The sequence below is a fragment of the Erigeron canadensis genome, chromosome 6 (assembly GCF_010389155.1).
Source record: "Erigeron canadensis isolate Cc75 chromosome 6, C_canadensis_v1, whole genome shotgun sequence".
In the NCBI taxonomy this organism is placed as follows: domain Eukaryota; kingdom Viridiplantae; phylum Streptophyta; class Magnoliopsida; order Asterales; family Asteraceae; genus Erigeron; species Erigeron canadensis.
Window position 1 is genome coordinate 36,695,452 of NC_057766.1, and position 17,183 is coordinate 36,712,634.

At 32.6% G+C, this 17,183-nt stretch overlaps 1 protein-coding gene across 1 annotated transcript; it reads right to left on the reverse strand.

Moving 5' to 3' along the window:
- Positions 1-7,713: 7,713 nt before the first annotated feature.
- On the reverse strand, positions 7,714-14,294 carry LOC122603233 (diaminopimelate epimerase, chloroplastic). The gene is made up of 9 exons (XM_043775891.1): positions 13,897-14,294; positions 9,680-9,847; positions 9,466-9,536; positions 9,306-9,363; positions 8,965-9,144; positions 8,736-8,820; positions 8,579-8,638; positions 8,214-8,287; positions 7,714-8,012 (listed from the first exon to the last, which is right to left on the reverse strand). The coding sequence occupies exons 1-9, from the start codon at positions 14,179-14,181 to the stop codon at positions 7,896-7,898; spliced, it is 1,098 nt and encodes a 365-aa protein (XP_043631826.1). The 5' UTR covers positions 14,182-14,294; the 3' UTR covers positions 7,714-7,895.
- Positions 14,295-17,183: the final 2,889 nt, after the last annotated feature.

Genomic DNA, 17,183 nt, shown 5'->3' on the forward strand with positions numbered 1-17,183 from the left:
TAAGGAGTACAAGGACTTGCAATGATATTATTCAAGAAAGGACTCATTCTGCCAAGATTGAAAAGATCAAGGACCAAAGTGGAAGAGTTGTGCCTATATATTCATTACTACCTGCGACCTGGAGATCTGAACATTCCCTTTGTCTTTTCAGCCGTTGTCACATCCTTTTCTTACCGTTATGGTTTCTGTTGTCATGTTTATTCACCTGAGGGTTTTGTTCCATATATCTTAGATTTAATTATTTAGTTGTATTTCTCTTTTATTATTTGTATTAAAACTCTTTTATCAATCAAATGAATCCAGTAGTTCATTAATACCTTGTGGTTTAATCTTGCATCTGGTTTCTATATCTTGATTTCTTCATGGCATCAGAGACAGGTTCGCTCACCATCTCGATTCAAACTTGGGTTTGTATCGATTGATTTTTCCGCATCTTATTTTTTAGGGTTTATATCGATTTGGGGATTTCTCTTTTTAGGGTTTCTTTCTCAAATCGATTGATTATATAAAATATTTTGTTTATCTATATCTCAGTTGGATATTACTCTCATTAGGGTTTATATTCATCTGATCGATTCTTATTTTATTACACCTGATCTTCTTCCCTTTGTATAGGGCTTGGAGTTTTGTGTGTTTAATATTATATATTTGTATCTGCTTATGTGTGGGACTCCTCTTTTATATAAGGGTTGTAGTTTTGCCATTTTAAGCGGATTTATTTTTTGATTCAGTTGTTTGATTTGATCTATTTAGATCTGGTCACTTCTTGAATCCTTATTCTATCATATCTGTCCCTTCATCAAAAGTTTGGAATTACTGTTGGATATACCCACTATAAGTTATCTCTCCTACTTCATCAGTAGCAAATGTCTTCACACTTGGAGGGCTCTGAGTGTGGAGTGTTTGGCCTATAGGTGGAGACCTCTCTTGTTGTTTACCTTCTCTTTTTTGATTAAATGCTATGTGGTGTATGTACTCTTGGTGATTAAGTGTCTCTGTCTGCTCTTTGTTGATTATTATCTATTTGTCTTTCTTTATTATTGTTCTAACCTTGTTCTTGGTAGAAGAGAGAGCCCCAAAATGACACTTGTCTTGACACTTTAGTGTCCTGAATCTGGTTCCTCTTTTGGTTGCTCTTTAGGTTGGTCTCTTGTTTAATTTCTTGAATTCTTGTTCTTTGTGTCTTGGTTATTTGGTTTCTTATACTTGTTTCTGTGTGTTTAAGTGGCTCTTTGCTTGACAAAATGGCTGATATTAATAATCCTGATATTAATCCTGAAAATGCTGAAAACCCTGAAAATGATTATGAAAGTGAGGAAAATGTCTTTGCCACCTTGATAAGCAAACTTGATTTTGGTGATGAATTGTATCTGCATGCTAGTGACACTGTGGGAACACCTTTAATTAACTTCAAATTAAAGGGGACTGAAAATTATAATGTTTGGGCTTGTGCCATGGAACTTGCACTTGAAACTAAGAATAAATTGGGATTTATCACTGGTACTTGCATGAAATCTTATGATAATGATGAGTTAGCTAGGCAGTGGGATAGGTGTAACTCTGTTGTGTTGTCTTGGATTCTTGGATGTGTAACTGAAGAACTTTATCTGGGTCAAATTTTCTCAAAAAATGCTAAAATTGTTTGGGATGAATTAAAGGAAACTTATGACAAGGTTGATGGTTCAATTACTTTCAATATTCATCATAAAATAAGTACTCTTTCTCAAAATGGCAGACCAATTTCTGAATACTATCACAATCTTAACTCTCTTTGGAAACAGTTTGATGCTCTGGCTAAACTCCCTACCTGTACTTGTAATGCTGCTAAAGAAATTCAAGCTCATCATAATCTGTTAAAGCTTATGCAATTTTTAATGGGTTTAGATGATATTTACTTACCTATAAGAAGCAACATTCTTACCAGGGACCCCTTGCCAAGTGTCAAGGCTGCTTTTGCTATTATTTCTAGGGAGGAGTCTCATAGGGGGCATTTCTCCTATTGAGACATCTACCAGACATCAAAGCAGTGCCTTCTTTGCAAAAGGTTTTGATTCAAAAAGGAAAAATTTTGGTTACAAGAACAATTTCAAAAGTACTGAAAGCTTTGGTTATAAAAACAACAACTTTAAAGGGTCTGATTACAAAAATTTTGAAAGCAAAAGGGGTCCTAATCTTAATCTTCAATGCAGTGGTTGTTTTAAGTATGGTCATACTGTTGATAGATGCTTTGATGTGGTTGGTTTCCCACCTGGTTATGGTAGGGATTCCACTGCAAGAAGGAATGTTGGTCAATCTTATCATAAATCTGTGTCTAATAACAATGTGATAGGTAATGAGATCCATGGAACTGGTACCTATGTGGCTTCCACTTCTGGACCACCCTCTCCCAAGACTCTTACCCCTGGTTCCAGCTCCATGACTCTTACCTCTGATCAGTATAACAGACTCATGGCTCTTCTGAATGAAAAATCTCTTCCCAAGGGTGCTCATGCCAACATGGTAGGTAGAATATTCAGTTCTTGTCTCTTTTTTAACTCAAACAAGTTTTTTAATTCAAACTTTAATAGGTTTTTCTGCTATAACATTTCAACAAAATCCATACAAATCAGTTTTGGATGGATTGTTGACTCTGGTGCTAATCAGCACATGACATGTGATGATAAGAATCTGTTTAATGTTGAGGGTATTTCTGGTTTAGGTCTTACTGTTGGACACCCCAATGGTACACAAGCCAAAATTCTTAAAATTGGTGATCTAAGACTTACTGAAGATGTTGTCATTTTTGGTGTTCTATTTGTGCCTGAGTATTGTGTAAACTTATTGTCTGTGCACTGTCTTGCAAGAGACAGTAAAATGCTTGTTTCTTTTGATAAAAATAACTGTTATATACAAGACTTGAAGTCCAAGACTCTGATTGGGAATGGTAGGCAAAGTGGTGGTCTATATATGTTTGAATGTAAAGGTATTACACCAATGTGCAATTATGTTAATCCTGTATGCTATTTGTCTAAAAATGTGTGGCACAATAGACTTGGACACCCTGCTCACCCTGTTATGGTCACTCTCAATAATAAACTCAATTTAGACATGAAATTGACACATCTCTCACCTTATGAAATCTGTTACAGAGCTAAACAGACTAGGGATCCTTTTCCTTTGAGCACTCATAAGAGTCATGATCTTGGTGAACTTGTTCATCTAGATCTTTGGGGACCCTACAGGGTCTCTAGCAGAGAAGGATATAAGTATTTCCTCACTATAGTTGATGACTATAGTAGAGGTGTTTGGGTTTATCTTCTTAAAAGTAAAGATGAAACATTTAAAAACTTGGTCTCCTTTTATAATCTTATCAAAAACCAATTTCATAAAAATGTCAAAACTTTCAGAAGTGACAATGGTAGTGAGTTTGTTAATCAAAAGGTAAATTCTTTCTGTAAAATGAATGGGATCACTCACCAAACTTCTTGTGCCCACACACCTCAACAAAATGGGGTGGTTGAAAGGAAACATAGGCACTTGCTTAATGTTGCAAGGGCCATCATGTTTCAAGGGGGGCTGCCCTTATATTTTTGGTCTGATTGCATTCTAACTGCTACCTATTTAATAAACAGGTTACCCTCTCTTGTCTTGTCTGGAAGATCTCCCTATGAGTTAATTTTTAAATCTCAACCTAAACTCTCTCACCTTAGGGTATTTGGTTGCTTATGTTTTTCAACTGTTCTAAATAATAGTGATAAGTTTTCAAGTAGGTCTCAAAAATGTGTTTTCATTGGGTATTCAAATGAGAAAAAGGGATACAAACTTTTTTGTCTTGATAATAAAACTGTTTTGTATTCTAGGGATGTCAAATTCTATGAAAACATCTTTCCTTTTAAAATGCTTAATGATTTTAAAGATAATAGTAAAGTTGATTATAATTTTCAACCTTTTGAGTCTGTTTTTCTGGAAAATGATAACACCAATGCCCAAAGACCTAATGATGAAGGGAGAGTTTCTTCTACATCATATGGTGATGGCAGTGTATCCCTTGGTGGCACACCAAGTGCTACCAGGTCTGCAACACCCATTGATGACAATGATTCTTCTGAGGGCAACAATATTGACACTCAAAACATTACTATTCAACCTCATGGGGATGATCAACCTAACCCTCCTGACCTTTGAAGATCTAATAGAAACATTAGAGCTCCCAAGAAATATGAAGATTATGTGCTCAATAATAAAACCAAGCACTCTATTTCTAATGTTGTGTGTTACTCTAAGTTGAATTCTGAAAATTTGTGCTTTGTGTCTAATTTGAATAAACTGCATGAACCTTCTTCATACTTAGAAGCTAGCAAAGATCCATAAATGGATTGATGCTATGAATTCTAAGATGGAAGCCCTCTTTAACAATGGTACTTGGGAACTGACTGACCTTCCCCCTAATAGAGAAGCTATTGGGTGCAAATGGGTTTATAAGATCAAATATAAGTCTACTGGGGAGGTTGATAGGTATAAGGCTAGACTTGTAGCAAAAGGTTACTCTCAAAGAGCAGGTATTGACTTTGAGGAGACATTTTCTCCTGTTGTTAAAATGGTTACAATTAGATGTCTTGTTTCTATTGCTGTCTCTAGTCAATGGCCCATTTATCAAATGGACATTAATAATGCCTTCCTTTATGGTGATCTTGAAGATTTTGTTTACATGAAACCACCTCCTGGCTATCATTTTGGTCCTGAATCTAAGGTATGCAAACTTGTGAAGTCTTTATATGGTTTAAAGCAGGCTCCTAGGAAATGGAATGAAAAGCTTACCAATGCTTTGATTGAACATGGGTTTGTTCAATCAAAAAGTGACTACTCCCTTTTTACTAAAAGTGCTAACAATGTTTTTGTTGCACTCCTTGTTTATGTTGATGACATTGTCATAACTGGAAATTGCAACAAAGAGATTGAAAACTGCAAACATTTTTTGAACTCAAAATTCTCTATAAAAGATTTGGGAAAATTAAAATATTTTCTGGGAATTGAAGTCATTGACACTGATGAAGGTGTTTGCATGACCCAAAGGAAGTACTGCCTTGATTTAATCACTGAATTTGGACTCCTTGGGTGCAAACCTTCACAAACTCCCATTGATTCTGGTCTACTTCTCCCCTCTAAGATTGATTCTGATAGACCAATTGAAAATGTGAATGGATATCAAAAACTGGTTGGCAAATTAATCTATCTTACCCTTACCAGGCCAGATATCTCATATGCTGTTCATATATTGAGTCAGTTTATGCATAACCCTTTTGAGTCTCATTTAAAACTTGCTCTTAGAGTGATTAGATACCTAAAAGGGTCCCCTGGAAAAGGGATTCATTTTAAAAGAAACACTGACCTCAATCTCATTGCATATGTTGATTCTGACTGGGCCAAGCAGGTTACTGCCAGGAAGAGTATAACAGGTTTCACTCTCTTCCTTGGTGGTTCCCCCATATCTTGGAAAAGCAAAAAGCAGCCCACCATTTCTAGATCTTCTGCTGAAGCAGAGTTCAGAGCACTTGCAGCTGTTACTTGTGAGATAATTTGGGTTCTAAAAGTTCTCAATGACTTTGGTGTCTTTTATAACTCTCCTGTTCAAATCTTGTGTGACAGCAAAGGTGCAATTAAAATTGCATCTAACCCTGTCTTTCATGAAAAGACTAAGCATTTTGAACTAGACTTATTCTTTACTAGAGAAAAGGTAAATCTGGGTGTTATTGATATTGTGAAAGTGAATCTTGAGAGTAACATTGCTGATATTTTTACCAAAGGTCTCACACAGCTGCAACATACTTCTCATTGTCAAAAACTAGGGCTTTATGATGTTTTCCAGAATCAAGTTGAAGGGGGGTGTTGAATTATCAACTTAATTCTTGGTAACTTATGTTTGTTATTTATTTTTTGTAGGTAAATAAGGAGTACAAGGACTTGCAGTGATATTATTCAAGAAAGGACTCATTCTGCCAAGATTGAAAAGACCAAGGACCAAAGTGGAAGAGTTGTGCCTATATATTCATCACTACCTGCGATCTAGGGATCTGAACATTCCCTCTGTCTTTTCAGCCGTTGTCACATCCTTTTCTTACCATTATGGTTTATGTTGTCATGTTTATTCACCTGAGGGTTTTGTTCCATATATCTTAGATTTAATTATTTAGTTGTATTTCTCTTTTATTATTTGTATTAAAACTCTTTTATCAATCAAATGAATCCAGTAGTTCATTAATACCTTGTGGTTTAATCTTGCATCTGGTTTCTATATCTTGATTTCTTCAGACGCCGAAGTTTTCTGATTATTACTCGTAATAAAGTTGGTTATTCAAAGAATATTTACATAAACTTCGTTGTGGTTTGCCTATCATGATAATTAACAACTTGTGGTATGCGCGACTGGTGATCAAACAAGCTGAAATTTCATGTTATTTACTTCGAGTTTCACTTTGTGATTTCAAAGTGACTTTCTTAATTTCGATACAACTACGGAGTATCAGATTTCCCAAGTCAAAGAAAATAGTCATTATAACAAAAACATAATTTAGGTTTTTCACCGAAAGTTAATACTTATCACTTATCAGATTACATATTTCTTGCTAAAAAAAATCATTGCATAGTTGATTGTAGGGACCAACTTTTATACATAGAAATGCCATCTTTTTTCGATTTTTAAGTTCACAATTCTGACATATGCAGCACCCTTTTATTATTCAGATATAATAAATATATATAAAAAACTCCATGGTGTTACCTTTTTGTTGAAGGTTTGATTTTGACATTCTGAATACTTGAATCTTGACTAGGTGGTCCAACTCCACTTAGTTTTAACCAATAGGTCAGAAAACAGACTCTCCTTTTTTGGGTTGAATGTCAACACTCCAATGTTATATCTAGATGCCGTTTACTCAGTCAAGTAATACCTAAAAATAAAGTGTATGACATAGACGTTAAAAGAAAGATAGATAGGTAAAGTTTTGGAAAGTGCATCAAAAATCATGAAAATCATGCCTACCCGCGTCGTTTCATAGATGATTAAAAAAACTTAAACCAAAATTACCAATGAAAGCACCATAATGGCATAAACAAATAAACAATTATTATTGGATTGTATTTCATATGTATCAAATTATCAATCATTATCTTCTTTTAACAAATGGAATAACACATTCTCTCACTAGTCATTATATTCCATCATCCAGAAAAGATTGGATGATAAGCTTTAACAATCTATCTATATTTGCCCATTTATATTAGAAGTGTCCTGACCAAATAGTTCATGTAGGTTTGTTAAGTTCATATATGCAAGTACTGTAGTACACAATGCATATGCGACTCTGATATTTTGACTTGAATCTGCTATGTTTGTTTGTTTTTCTCTGTGGCCCGAGTAACTTTAGATCAATTTGCAGTCAGGGTCTAAAAGAATGTTCCTTTTTGTACGCCCATGAGGGTCAAGGCTTTACCATCACAAATTCCTAGTCAGAACCTTACTTCTTGATGATCATGCATACACGGGCATAGGAAGTTGGGAACAGACATTGGACCCTATCTACCATTTCATAATCTATAGTAGTCTATGCTTGTTGTAACTTAACAATCTGACAGGTAGTCCACTCATGAGTCATGACACTCATGGAGCTCAAACTGAGAATGCTCTTGTATTGGGCTTTGCTATTGGGCTTCGGTGATTACAACTTGTATATTGTATTTTCTCAGCATGAAGTCTTTGGAATTCCACTTCGTAGAAAGATCAAAGATGTTACGGTTGGTAATGTTACAACACAACAAATCTTTAAAAATGAGAGCATTACAAGTGACAATAGATCAAATGATCACACTACAAAACCTTTTCGATAAATATCGAAATCACTTTGCAATTGTTATGAATCCTAGAGCTGAACAGATCCATAAAATACTACTTCAGCAGGACCTGTCATGTAGATATGGTTGTCGTCTTCCCTCCATTCTATCTCCAATGGCCCTCCAGGTAAATCAACGGTACAATTCTGTAATAACAAAAAATATATATAAAGAGTGCATGACAAAACAACAGTCTCATCAATCAATTAGAAAAAGAAATAAGTAACTACAAATGTTTTTAATGCATTATCTTTCAAATTATACTTTCAATAGTGGAACCCACAATGGGGCAGGAAAAAACAAAATCATCTGTATACAAATTCTTAAATGTAATTATATAAACGTACCCTCTCAGAACGGCCCTCAAGGATTGCAGCAACAACTACTGCACAGGCTCCAGTTCCACAAGCCAAAGTAGCTCCTACAAAAAGAAAATTATACAAGTATATAACTAGATAAAAATTGTCCTGTTTCCTCAAAAAGTCTGGTTCAAAACCTCCCTAAGTAAAAATCTTGGGTGTGGCCATGAAAATGGTCAAAAACGGTCACAAGAATACCTTGGTTAGGCTATATACATCCGAGTAAAAAAAATCGCCATCCCCAGTAACCCGAAGTAGGAAAACCTCCTCCGTTTAGCCATTTACGTTTAATAAAATTGTCAATCAATGAGCGCAAATAACATTTATATATGTGTCTGTGGTAAAAGACTAACCAGCACCACGCTCCCAAACACGCATCTTCAAATGTGAGCGAGAAAACACTTGCACAAATTCTGAAAAGGTAAAACAGATTAATAACCATAGAACTCTAATAAAGTTTATGATGCTAACTTATTAGATAACACATATTGAGGCTATAGAGAACCTGACCTGTGTTAGTTCGAGCAGGGAATACTGCATGATGCTCAAATTTCGGACCAATATCAGCCAAATTCAATTCATCAACCACCAAGTTCTGTTTTAAAACCAGCACAAGTTACCAAAAAAATGAACTAAGTTTTGTGGAACATTTCTCTTAGTGATGTAAATTTAAATGTATTTGATATAGTAACAAAACTTTGCTATATTAGGGGGGAAAATGTCAGCAGAAAATCAACACCTCGTTTTCTTCAGTACCAAACGTGACACAGTGAGGATTTCCCATACTGACACATGTGACGTTCCAGTTTACTCCGTCTACTCCAATCTTGGCTTTCACAACAGATTGATCTGTATTTGGTGGTATTTTAGTGGGAACATCTGATGCTTTCAACACTGGCTCACCCATGTCAACTTTAACCTGAAGTAATAACAATGTAGAATCCACAAAATTAGCATACAATGTCGAACCTTGCAGCTGTGAATGCGTGTGATCACGTTCATTAAATTAGCCTTTTTTAGAGCATTTATATATATTGCCGGCTTTTCCAAATACCAAAATGTAAAAAAGAAGCAACATACCTTCCCATCCTCTTGTATCTCAGGTATGATCAATCCAGCACCAGTGTGTACAGTAAAACTGCAAATCTCCAACAACAAAAAAGTCAACAGTAAACGCAGTGAAAACACTAAGCATGGTACACAAAACTATTCAAGCAGAAATCTATCAGATGAAGTATACCTTTGTCTTCCATTCAAGTTATTGAGATCTGTAATAAATTTAGCAAAGCAACGAACTCCGTTACCACACATCTAAGAGAAAAATAACAAGAAACATAAGATAACTAATTCAATTCTAGACTTTGTAAATATGCACAATGAGTCATTTAAACTAATAATACTCATTCATATGTTAACGAACGATGCAGACATTAGTTCGGTTAAAGAAAAAGAACCTCAGGCTCGCTACCATCAGAATTAAAAATCCTCATGGTATAATCGGTTCCATTCAATCCAGGCATTGCAAAGATCACTCCATCTGCTCCAATCCCGAAGTTCCTATCACATAACTTAACCGCTTGCTCTGGTGTCACTTTTGGCTCCAATGAATCCAAATTATTAACCTAATTCAAATAGCCAACTTTATATAAACAGTACAACAAACATATTATAATACAAATATACAATCTTTGTGGGCTTCATTTTAAAAAATGTCAACAGCAAAAAAGTCACAAACTTTCAACAAAGATGTGGTTAAGCACTGACAAATTTTGCATTAAATGAAGCCACTTCACTAAAAATACATCTCGGGACAAGTGATTGGAAATATATTAGACTTAAGTTCAAAGCTATTGTATGTATCTAACTTGGTACTTTCATATTGTATGTATCCTGTGGAACTTTTGTTGCTGTGACATCCATATGAGTTGCCAAATCATAGATAATACCACCGGATACATCCATAGGGATATTTGAAAACTTGGTGCACATAATAGCAACATTTAGAGTTCAAGCCTAATTTGGAACTCTATTAGTAAATGAGATTGAGCCCGAGCTGCAAACACAAAATTATATAGACGAGCTTGTGCGAGTATCTTATTTACACGTGCAAATTTAAAAAATATGAGTTATATAATAATCAATATAGCTTATACCCTAACAACGAGATCTGGCACTGTTACCAATTGAAGTGGGACCTTTGATCCAGTATCATACAATATTTATCATTTTCCAATTGAAGATCATCAAATTTTTGTTCTTCTATTGAACAGCTGAAGGATCTTCAAGTTTCAAAAAAAGTTCATGTTCTTTCTCAATTTTGTAACAAAACGCTCTGTATCTCTACTGCTGGTGTGCCTTTTGTTTTAAAGGTAAAAACGAGTTAAATTGCATCAGTGGTACCGAAATAGAATTATAGCTGCTTAATATCGGATATTGTATTTTTCATCTACCTCCCTAACACAGTAACACCTGAACTTTAGATATTACTGATAATAGAGAGAGATAATAATTGTGGAACGTGGCTTTTGGTAAAAACTACCATTCCTACGAAATCAAGAAAAAATAAACGTAACACTATTGTTCATGAAAGTGAACCACTATGGACATACTACAAAAATAAAAGCTGTGTCCTATTAGCCTTATATATGAGTAGTCCAATTTCATTAATGCTGGCAATTATCGGCTAGGTACTAGTGTACTACATCATGGCATTAGAAGGCGTTCGCTACGAACATTAGAGACGGAATTGTTTACAAATGCAGCCAACTCATAGTCTCATACTAATTAATGGTGGGAATAATGATACAAAATGGTGAATCTGGACAGTTTTCTAATACATATTCAGTTATTTTATAAACATAATCCTAAGATACAAAGAAAAATTACAAAATCAATCAATCAATATATGTATCTACCAATATACTAAAACAGGATTGGGGTATTTATTACGCGACACGTGGCGTAATCTTTGAACGACACATATACTTATAAATTTATGTATAAATTAGTTTTATTTTAAGAGTTTAATGGATAAATTGATCCTTATCTAATTTGATAATTAATAATTATATGCAATCGATCTAAATTTAACTTATTTAATCAGTCATATCCTCAATGGTTTACAAAATGAAAGTTCTTTAATATAGAGTAACCTTATAACTATCAAACTATAATATTATTATATTTGTTAATATTAATATATTTTACACTGTTTTAGTTCTTTTATATATAAGATCGACTTGCCATTACTTTTACGGATTACATTCTTACCATATTTCTACATATGTACGCATATAAGTTAATTGTTAACTTTGGGATTTAACTTATGAGTTTACTCCAACCCAATTCTTAAACTTCAATCTTCAAACATCTGGTATGGTTATTGTTATTTCATTTATTCGATATGCAATAATATTATATTATGTATTTTGTTTATTAGCAAATAAGTTTGTAGTATAGTGTATATGATGATAAATACTTTCATTAAATAATATCAACAGATACGTTTTATGTAAACCAGAAGGATACTCGCGCGTTGCGGCGACATCCCTTAAAAGCGGCAGTTAAATGACCTGTCACCTGTTAAGTGAAGAGGGTGGTTGTGTGGGTTTGTGATGATGAAAATCGTATAGGATATTTGTGTTTTTTGTAGTGTGTGTGGGATAACGCTAGGTTAGGGGTAAGGGTATTTTGGGATATTCAATGGATTAATGGATAGTGATAATCAGGGGAGGATGTATAGGTAAAGTAACGGGGGGTAATGCCCCCAATTAATTTGAAACAAGTAATGTAATAAGTTTACTAACTAAGAACATATTGAGTCAAAAATGGCAAGCTGCCCTCACCAAAAAATGAGGCTGCCCTTACTAAAAAATTCTTGACCGAAGCAACTAAGCAAATCAACCAAAATGTTATGCGTCGTGTTTAATAATCATTTATTATGTTCTACTTTCCATCATCAATCGATGTGGGAACTCGTTCTATAATTTATCTAACATATCGTTATTAAAGTCATGATTAATTCATGTCATATTCTCTTGACGTTTATATTTAAAAGGTAAAACCAAACATAAGCTTAATTACTTAGAATTAGAACACAAAAGCTACTCTACTCAATCTAGTGCTATCTTCTTCTTGCCATTTACGAGTATATATACATATCGAGGAGTTATAAACATAAAAACAAAAAGTTGCTAAAGGGAAACATGAGATTGCAAACATATAAATAATTAAGGTGAACTGAATTAGAGAAACATAATGATAATAATATTTGTAATGTTATTGTCTTAAGCCAAATTTGACTTTGTCTATATTGATTCAACAACATAAAAAAAAAACTTTTCTTTTTACTAGAATAAACGTTGGTAATAAGTGTTCCTACTACTTAGTATTATAATTAGAGCCATGTAAAAGTGTGAGTTGGTGTTTAAGTTGTTACATACTTACATTTATCATTGTTTGACATTTAAATTGCTACATATAGTTAAATATGTTGTTAAACTTATTTTACCCGAACAGCCGAACTTAACGTCACTAGCCTCCTCAAATATCACATCTAATTTATGCCCCCGCCAGAGTGTTTTCCTGGATCCGCCACTAGTGATAGTTATTAGAGAAAGGACATAATTGGTAATTCAAAGGCTTAAAAGTTTAAAGAAAAAAAATGAAATTTGCTTTAACAGGGAGTATAAATATTTTTAGATTTGTATTTGTGTATAGTTAGCATATTTGTTTCATGATTTATTGTGTTTCATTCTCATTACACATGTGTAGCTTGTGTTTAATTTAAACTGATTATCATTTAAATGCGAATAATATCTTTGAGAAATTCAAGCTAAACGAAAAAACTATATATCCATGAAGTATAATAATTTTTTGATTCTTATATAGTTTTGTTTCCAATGTCATTTACTCATAAACTCATCACCTACAATGTATATAAAATCATCCTCAACGTCGAACATATATATGGTCAATCCGTACGTCGTACGTGTGTGTATATATATATATAAGAGGCTGTTGATTACCTACAATGTTTTAAAAACCGGTATTTTAGTTATACCGGAGTGGAAAAATTTTCCGGTATTATCGGTAATACCGGAAATACCGGCCGGTACGACTATTTTTAATTTATTATATTTTTTTGTGTAAAAATCTTACAAAACTTGTTACAATTTAACAAAAATAGTCAAAATGCAATTATAATTTACTCAAAAATAATACCAAATATGTATTTCATAACAAAATATAGGTTTTAAAGTTCACAAATAACAAAAAATAACATTAAAGTATCATAAAAATATTTTTTTTTAAAAATCAAAATTTATTTTTTGAAAATACCGGAAATACCGGTATGGTAGTACCGGAAAATACCGGGAATACCGGAAATACCGGCCGGTATTGAAGAGTGAAAATACCGGCAAAATACCGGACTTAAAATACCGGCGTGGTCTCCGGTACCGGTAATACCGGTAATTTACCGGTATTTAAAACATTGATTACCTAAGCTTAAGTACCGGACACTAACATATTAATTTTTTAAACAATAAAAAATATTTATTCATTAAACAATAAATAATAAAATATTAGTATTTGAGTAGAAAGCCTTATATTCCCTTTTCCATATATATATATATATATATATATATATAGTTGACAATATAGAAATTACCATAATGAAGTCGTTACCGAGGCCATGATACTTAACAAAATGAAGAACGCCAGATTCTCTACGATCAAGGAATGCCGTCTGAGAGAAGTTTTCAGATGTCACACTCATTGCGCCAACTGATAGTTTGAAATTAGGGTTTCGGATTAGAGAGATGGATTGGAATTTGGGGGTGTTTAATTTGAATTGATTGATGAGGGAGAAAGAGGATGGTGAGGTGGAAGTGGTGGTGGAGATTGATCGGATATTTGTGAGTGGGGATGAGACGATGGCGGCGCTGATGGACATGATAGTAGCGGAGTTAGGTGGCTTTTTTGCGGCGGTGGCGGCGGGAAGGTGATCTGGATGCAGAAGTTTGAGCCCGTGGGAAGTGTTTAACTGTTGTTTCTGTCTTTTGTAATTTTGTTACTTTAATTATAAACGTTATAAATATGTTTAGCAAAACATTAATTTTATTTTACTTATATAAAAGGTCAATCTTAGACCATAAAATCAGAAAAAGCTTCTCATGAATTTCTTATCATTTATTTCCGAAAAATGATTAATCTTTCTAAACAGCCTAATATCCTTTTAAAATATTAAAATCATATGAGTGTGACAAGTGTATTCCACATAATTTCTTTCTTAATCTTAATCCTTGAATTTTCACATGTCACCATCTTATAAATTAGAATAATTTTTAAGCTAATGACTAAAGGGATTAATCATTAATCATGTTGCTTTATATCCTTATCCTATCTAGAATAAATAAACATAGTTTTTTTCAACTAACTTCAAAATATATAAAAGCTATTGTCAGTGGGTGTTTGGCCTAGCTTATTTTAGGAGGCATCTTGCTTTTTTGTTTATTTTCCTTAACATAAACCTATTTAAATTTTTGTTTTAGCTTTTTAGCTTATAAAAGCCATTTTTGAGAAGTCAAAAAACAAAGCTTCTATAACAAAAGCCTACAGTTTCCTTTTTTTTTTTTCAAAAGTCAAAAGCTAATCCAAACACCAAAATAAAAGCTTATAAACTTATTTAAAAAAAGCCATAAGCTACTTATAAAACATATGCAAAAACAACAAAATAAAAGCTAACCCAAACACCCCCTAAAGTTAAGAAAAATGGAACATACAAATTGATCAAAGCATTAAATCAGCACCAATCAATAATACAATTAAATTACATAATTATTTACTTAAAATCAAAAAACTTTTACGTCAGTTATCTACACTATTTGACGTCGTCGCCATCATCACCATCAGTCGACGTCGTATTGCATAGATATTGTGCTAATTTTTGTTATATACATCTTAGGCAATTATATAATGTGTATAATAAAGTATAATAATGTGTTAGAATTACTAAAGTAATATTCATACAATTTCTTTAAATTGATGTGTTATAACTTATAACTGTATCTTATAGAGTACTAGATTATTTATGTATTGTAAAAGATAGTGATGTTTCATATTTATTTTTTATCCAATGTGATGAAATATTGAAATGGATAATGATCAATTCTCCTTAATATTAGCCTAAAAATCCTCCTAAAATTATAAAAATGTGACATATGGTATTAACTAATATATTTTTTAATCTTACCCTCTGATTTTTACACATATCTTTATCTAATAGTTAAGAAAATTTTTACGTTTTTTTAAAGGATTTATCATTTCTCTATTGAAATACGTAACAATACTCTTATAGATTAAAATTTGAAAAAATAAAATCCAGATTGAGCCTCTCATATAAGAAGGTGACATGTGATATCCACTAATCTTTTTTCTAATATTGCTCTCTAATTTTTTACACATCTCTTTATTTAATAGTTAAAATAATTTTTAGGCTATTTATTTAAAATGATTTATCATTTCTCTATTGAAATACGTAACAATACTCTTATATATTAAAATTTGAAAATATAAATTCGAGATTGAGCCCCTCATCTATGAACCTATGATGTATTGAAGTGTAATTTAGGCCCAATCTGATAGAGGCCTCAAAACAAAGTATAATTTGAACCCCAGACTAAGATGACAAGCCCAGATCCCAATTATTTTATTCAATTAATTTAACAATCTCTTTTTAAATTCAAACAACTACCCAATAATTCAAAATTTTGTATATTAGGTAAAATAAAATAAGTATTAAAATAAATAAATAAAACAATAGGTTTCTCTACACTGAACATCACCGTACATTATGAAAATCATCGTGCATCAATTACTTCGTGAATCTTTATACATCAATTTAACCATGATTTAAGGGTTAAGATCTTGTATTATTTGTTTTATAATATCTAACCTCTCGTTAACATTTACTTATACCTTGTTTTCCAGTTAATTCATGTTTTGTCCGATACATAAATTTTGAAGAAAGGGATATTGTACTTAACAAACAACTCTGACTTAACTTGCTTTGGACATCATTCTATAACGTGCAATATTAAATCATGATTTGTAGCTGATACCGGAGGTTTCAAATGTGTGATCTTTAGTGAGGAAAGTCAGGAAACAATTCATCACCAAGCCACCATGTTAAAATCATATGAATTAAAGTTTTAATTGAAGTTAATCAGGCCCTTACCGAATACCAAAGATATTTAATATAGTAATACTTTATGGTTGTATCCTATGATCATGGATCGGTTATGTTAAGGTTACATGGACTTGGTAAGCTCCACAAATACATAATTTACATTTACATGTATAATAAACACATCGAAGATAGATCTGGACAATCTATGTGATCGCTAGTAAGATGCCCACTACCCTACTTTAATCGGTGTTCTTTGAAAAATGTGGCCTTTTTTTTTTGTCAAACAAGTTGTTTGTTTTCTATTATTATTATTTATTAAGTTGGGGACAAACATAGTATATTTAGGGCTCTAGTTTTTTGTCTTGTTTTTCGATATATAATCCAATGTTGGGTTATTATATTTAATAAATCACGTTTTTGTTTATAGAATGGTTCACTACTTTTATTTTTACTACCAGTGTTGGAAAAAATATAATGAACTTTTATAAAAGTCGATCAGTGACCTAAACAAAACTTGTTATAATTGCTTTTTTCCATTTATGTTCTTTTGTGATTTGTCCGAATTGAATGATTCTTACAAGATACACCTTTTGTAAAAGAAAAAAAGTTAGGAGTATTATTTTATGTCATTTCATATGATTCCTTTACTTATATATCAATACCTAGATAATTCAAAAACCTATTTAACTTGTATCAAATATAATAGTTTGTTTTAGTTTCAAAATCATTGTTTACTTTGAGAAAAATAAAATAAAAGAGGAGTTAGT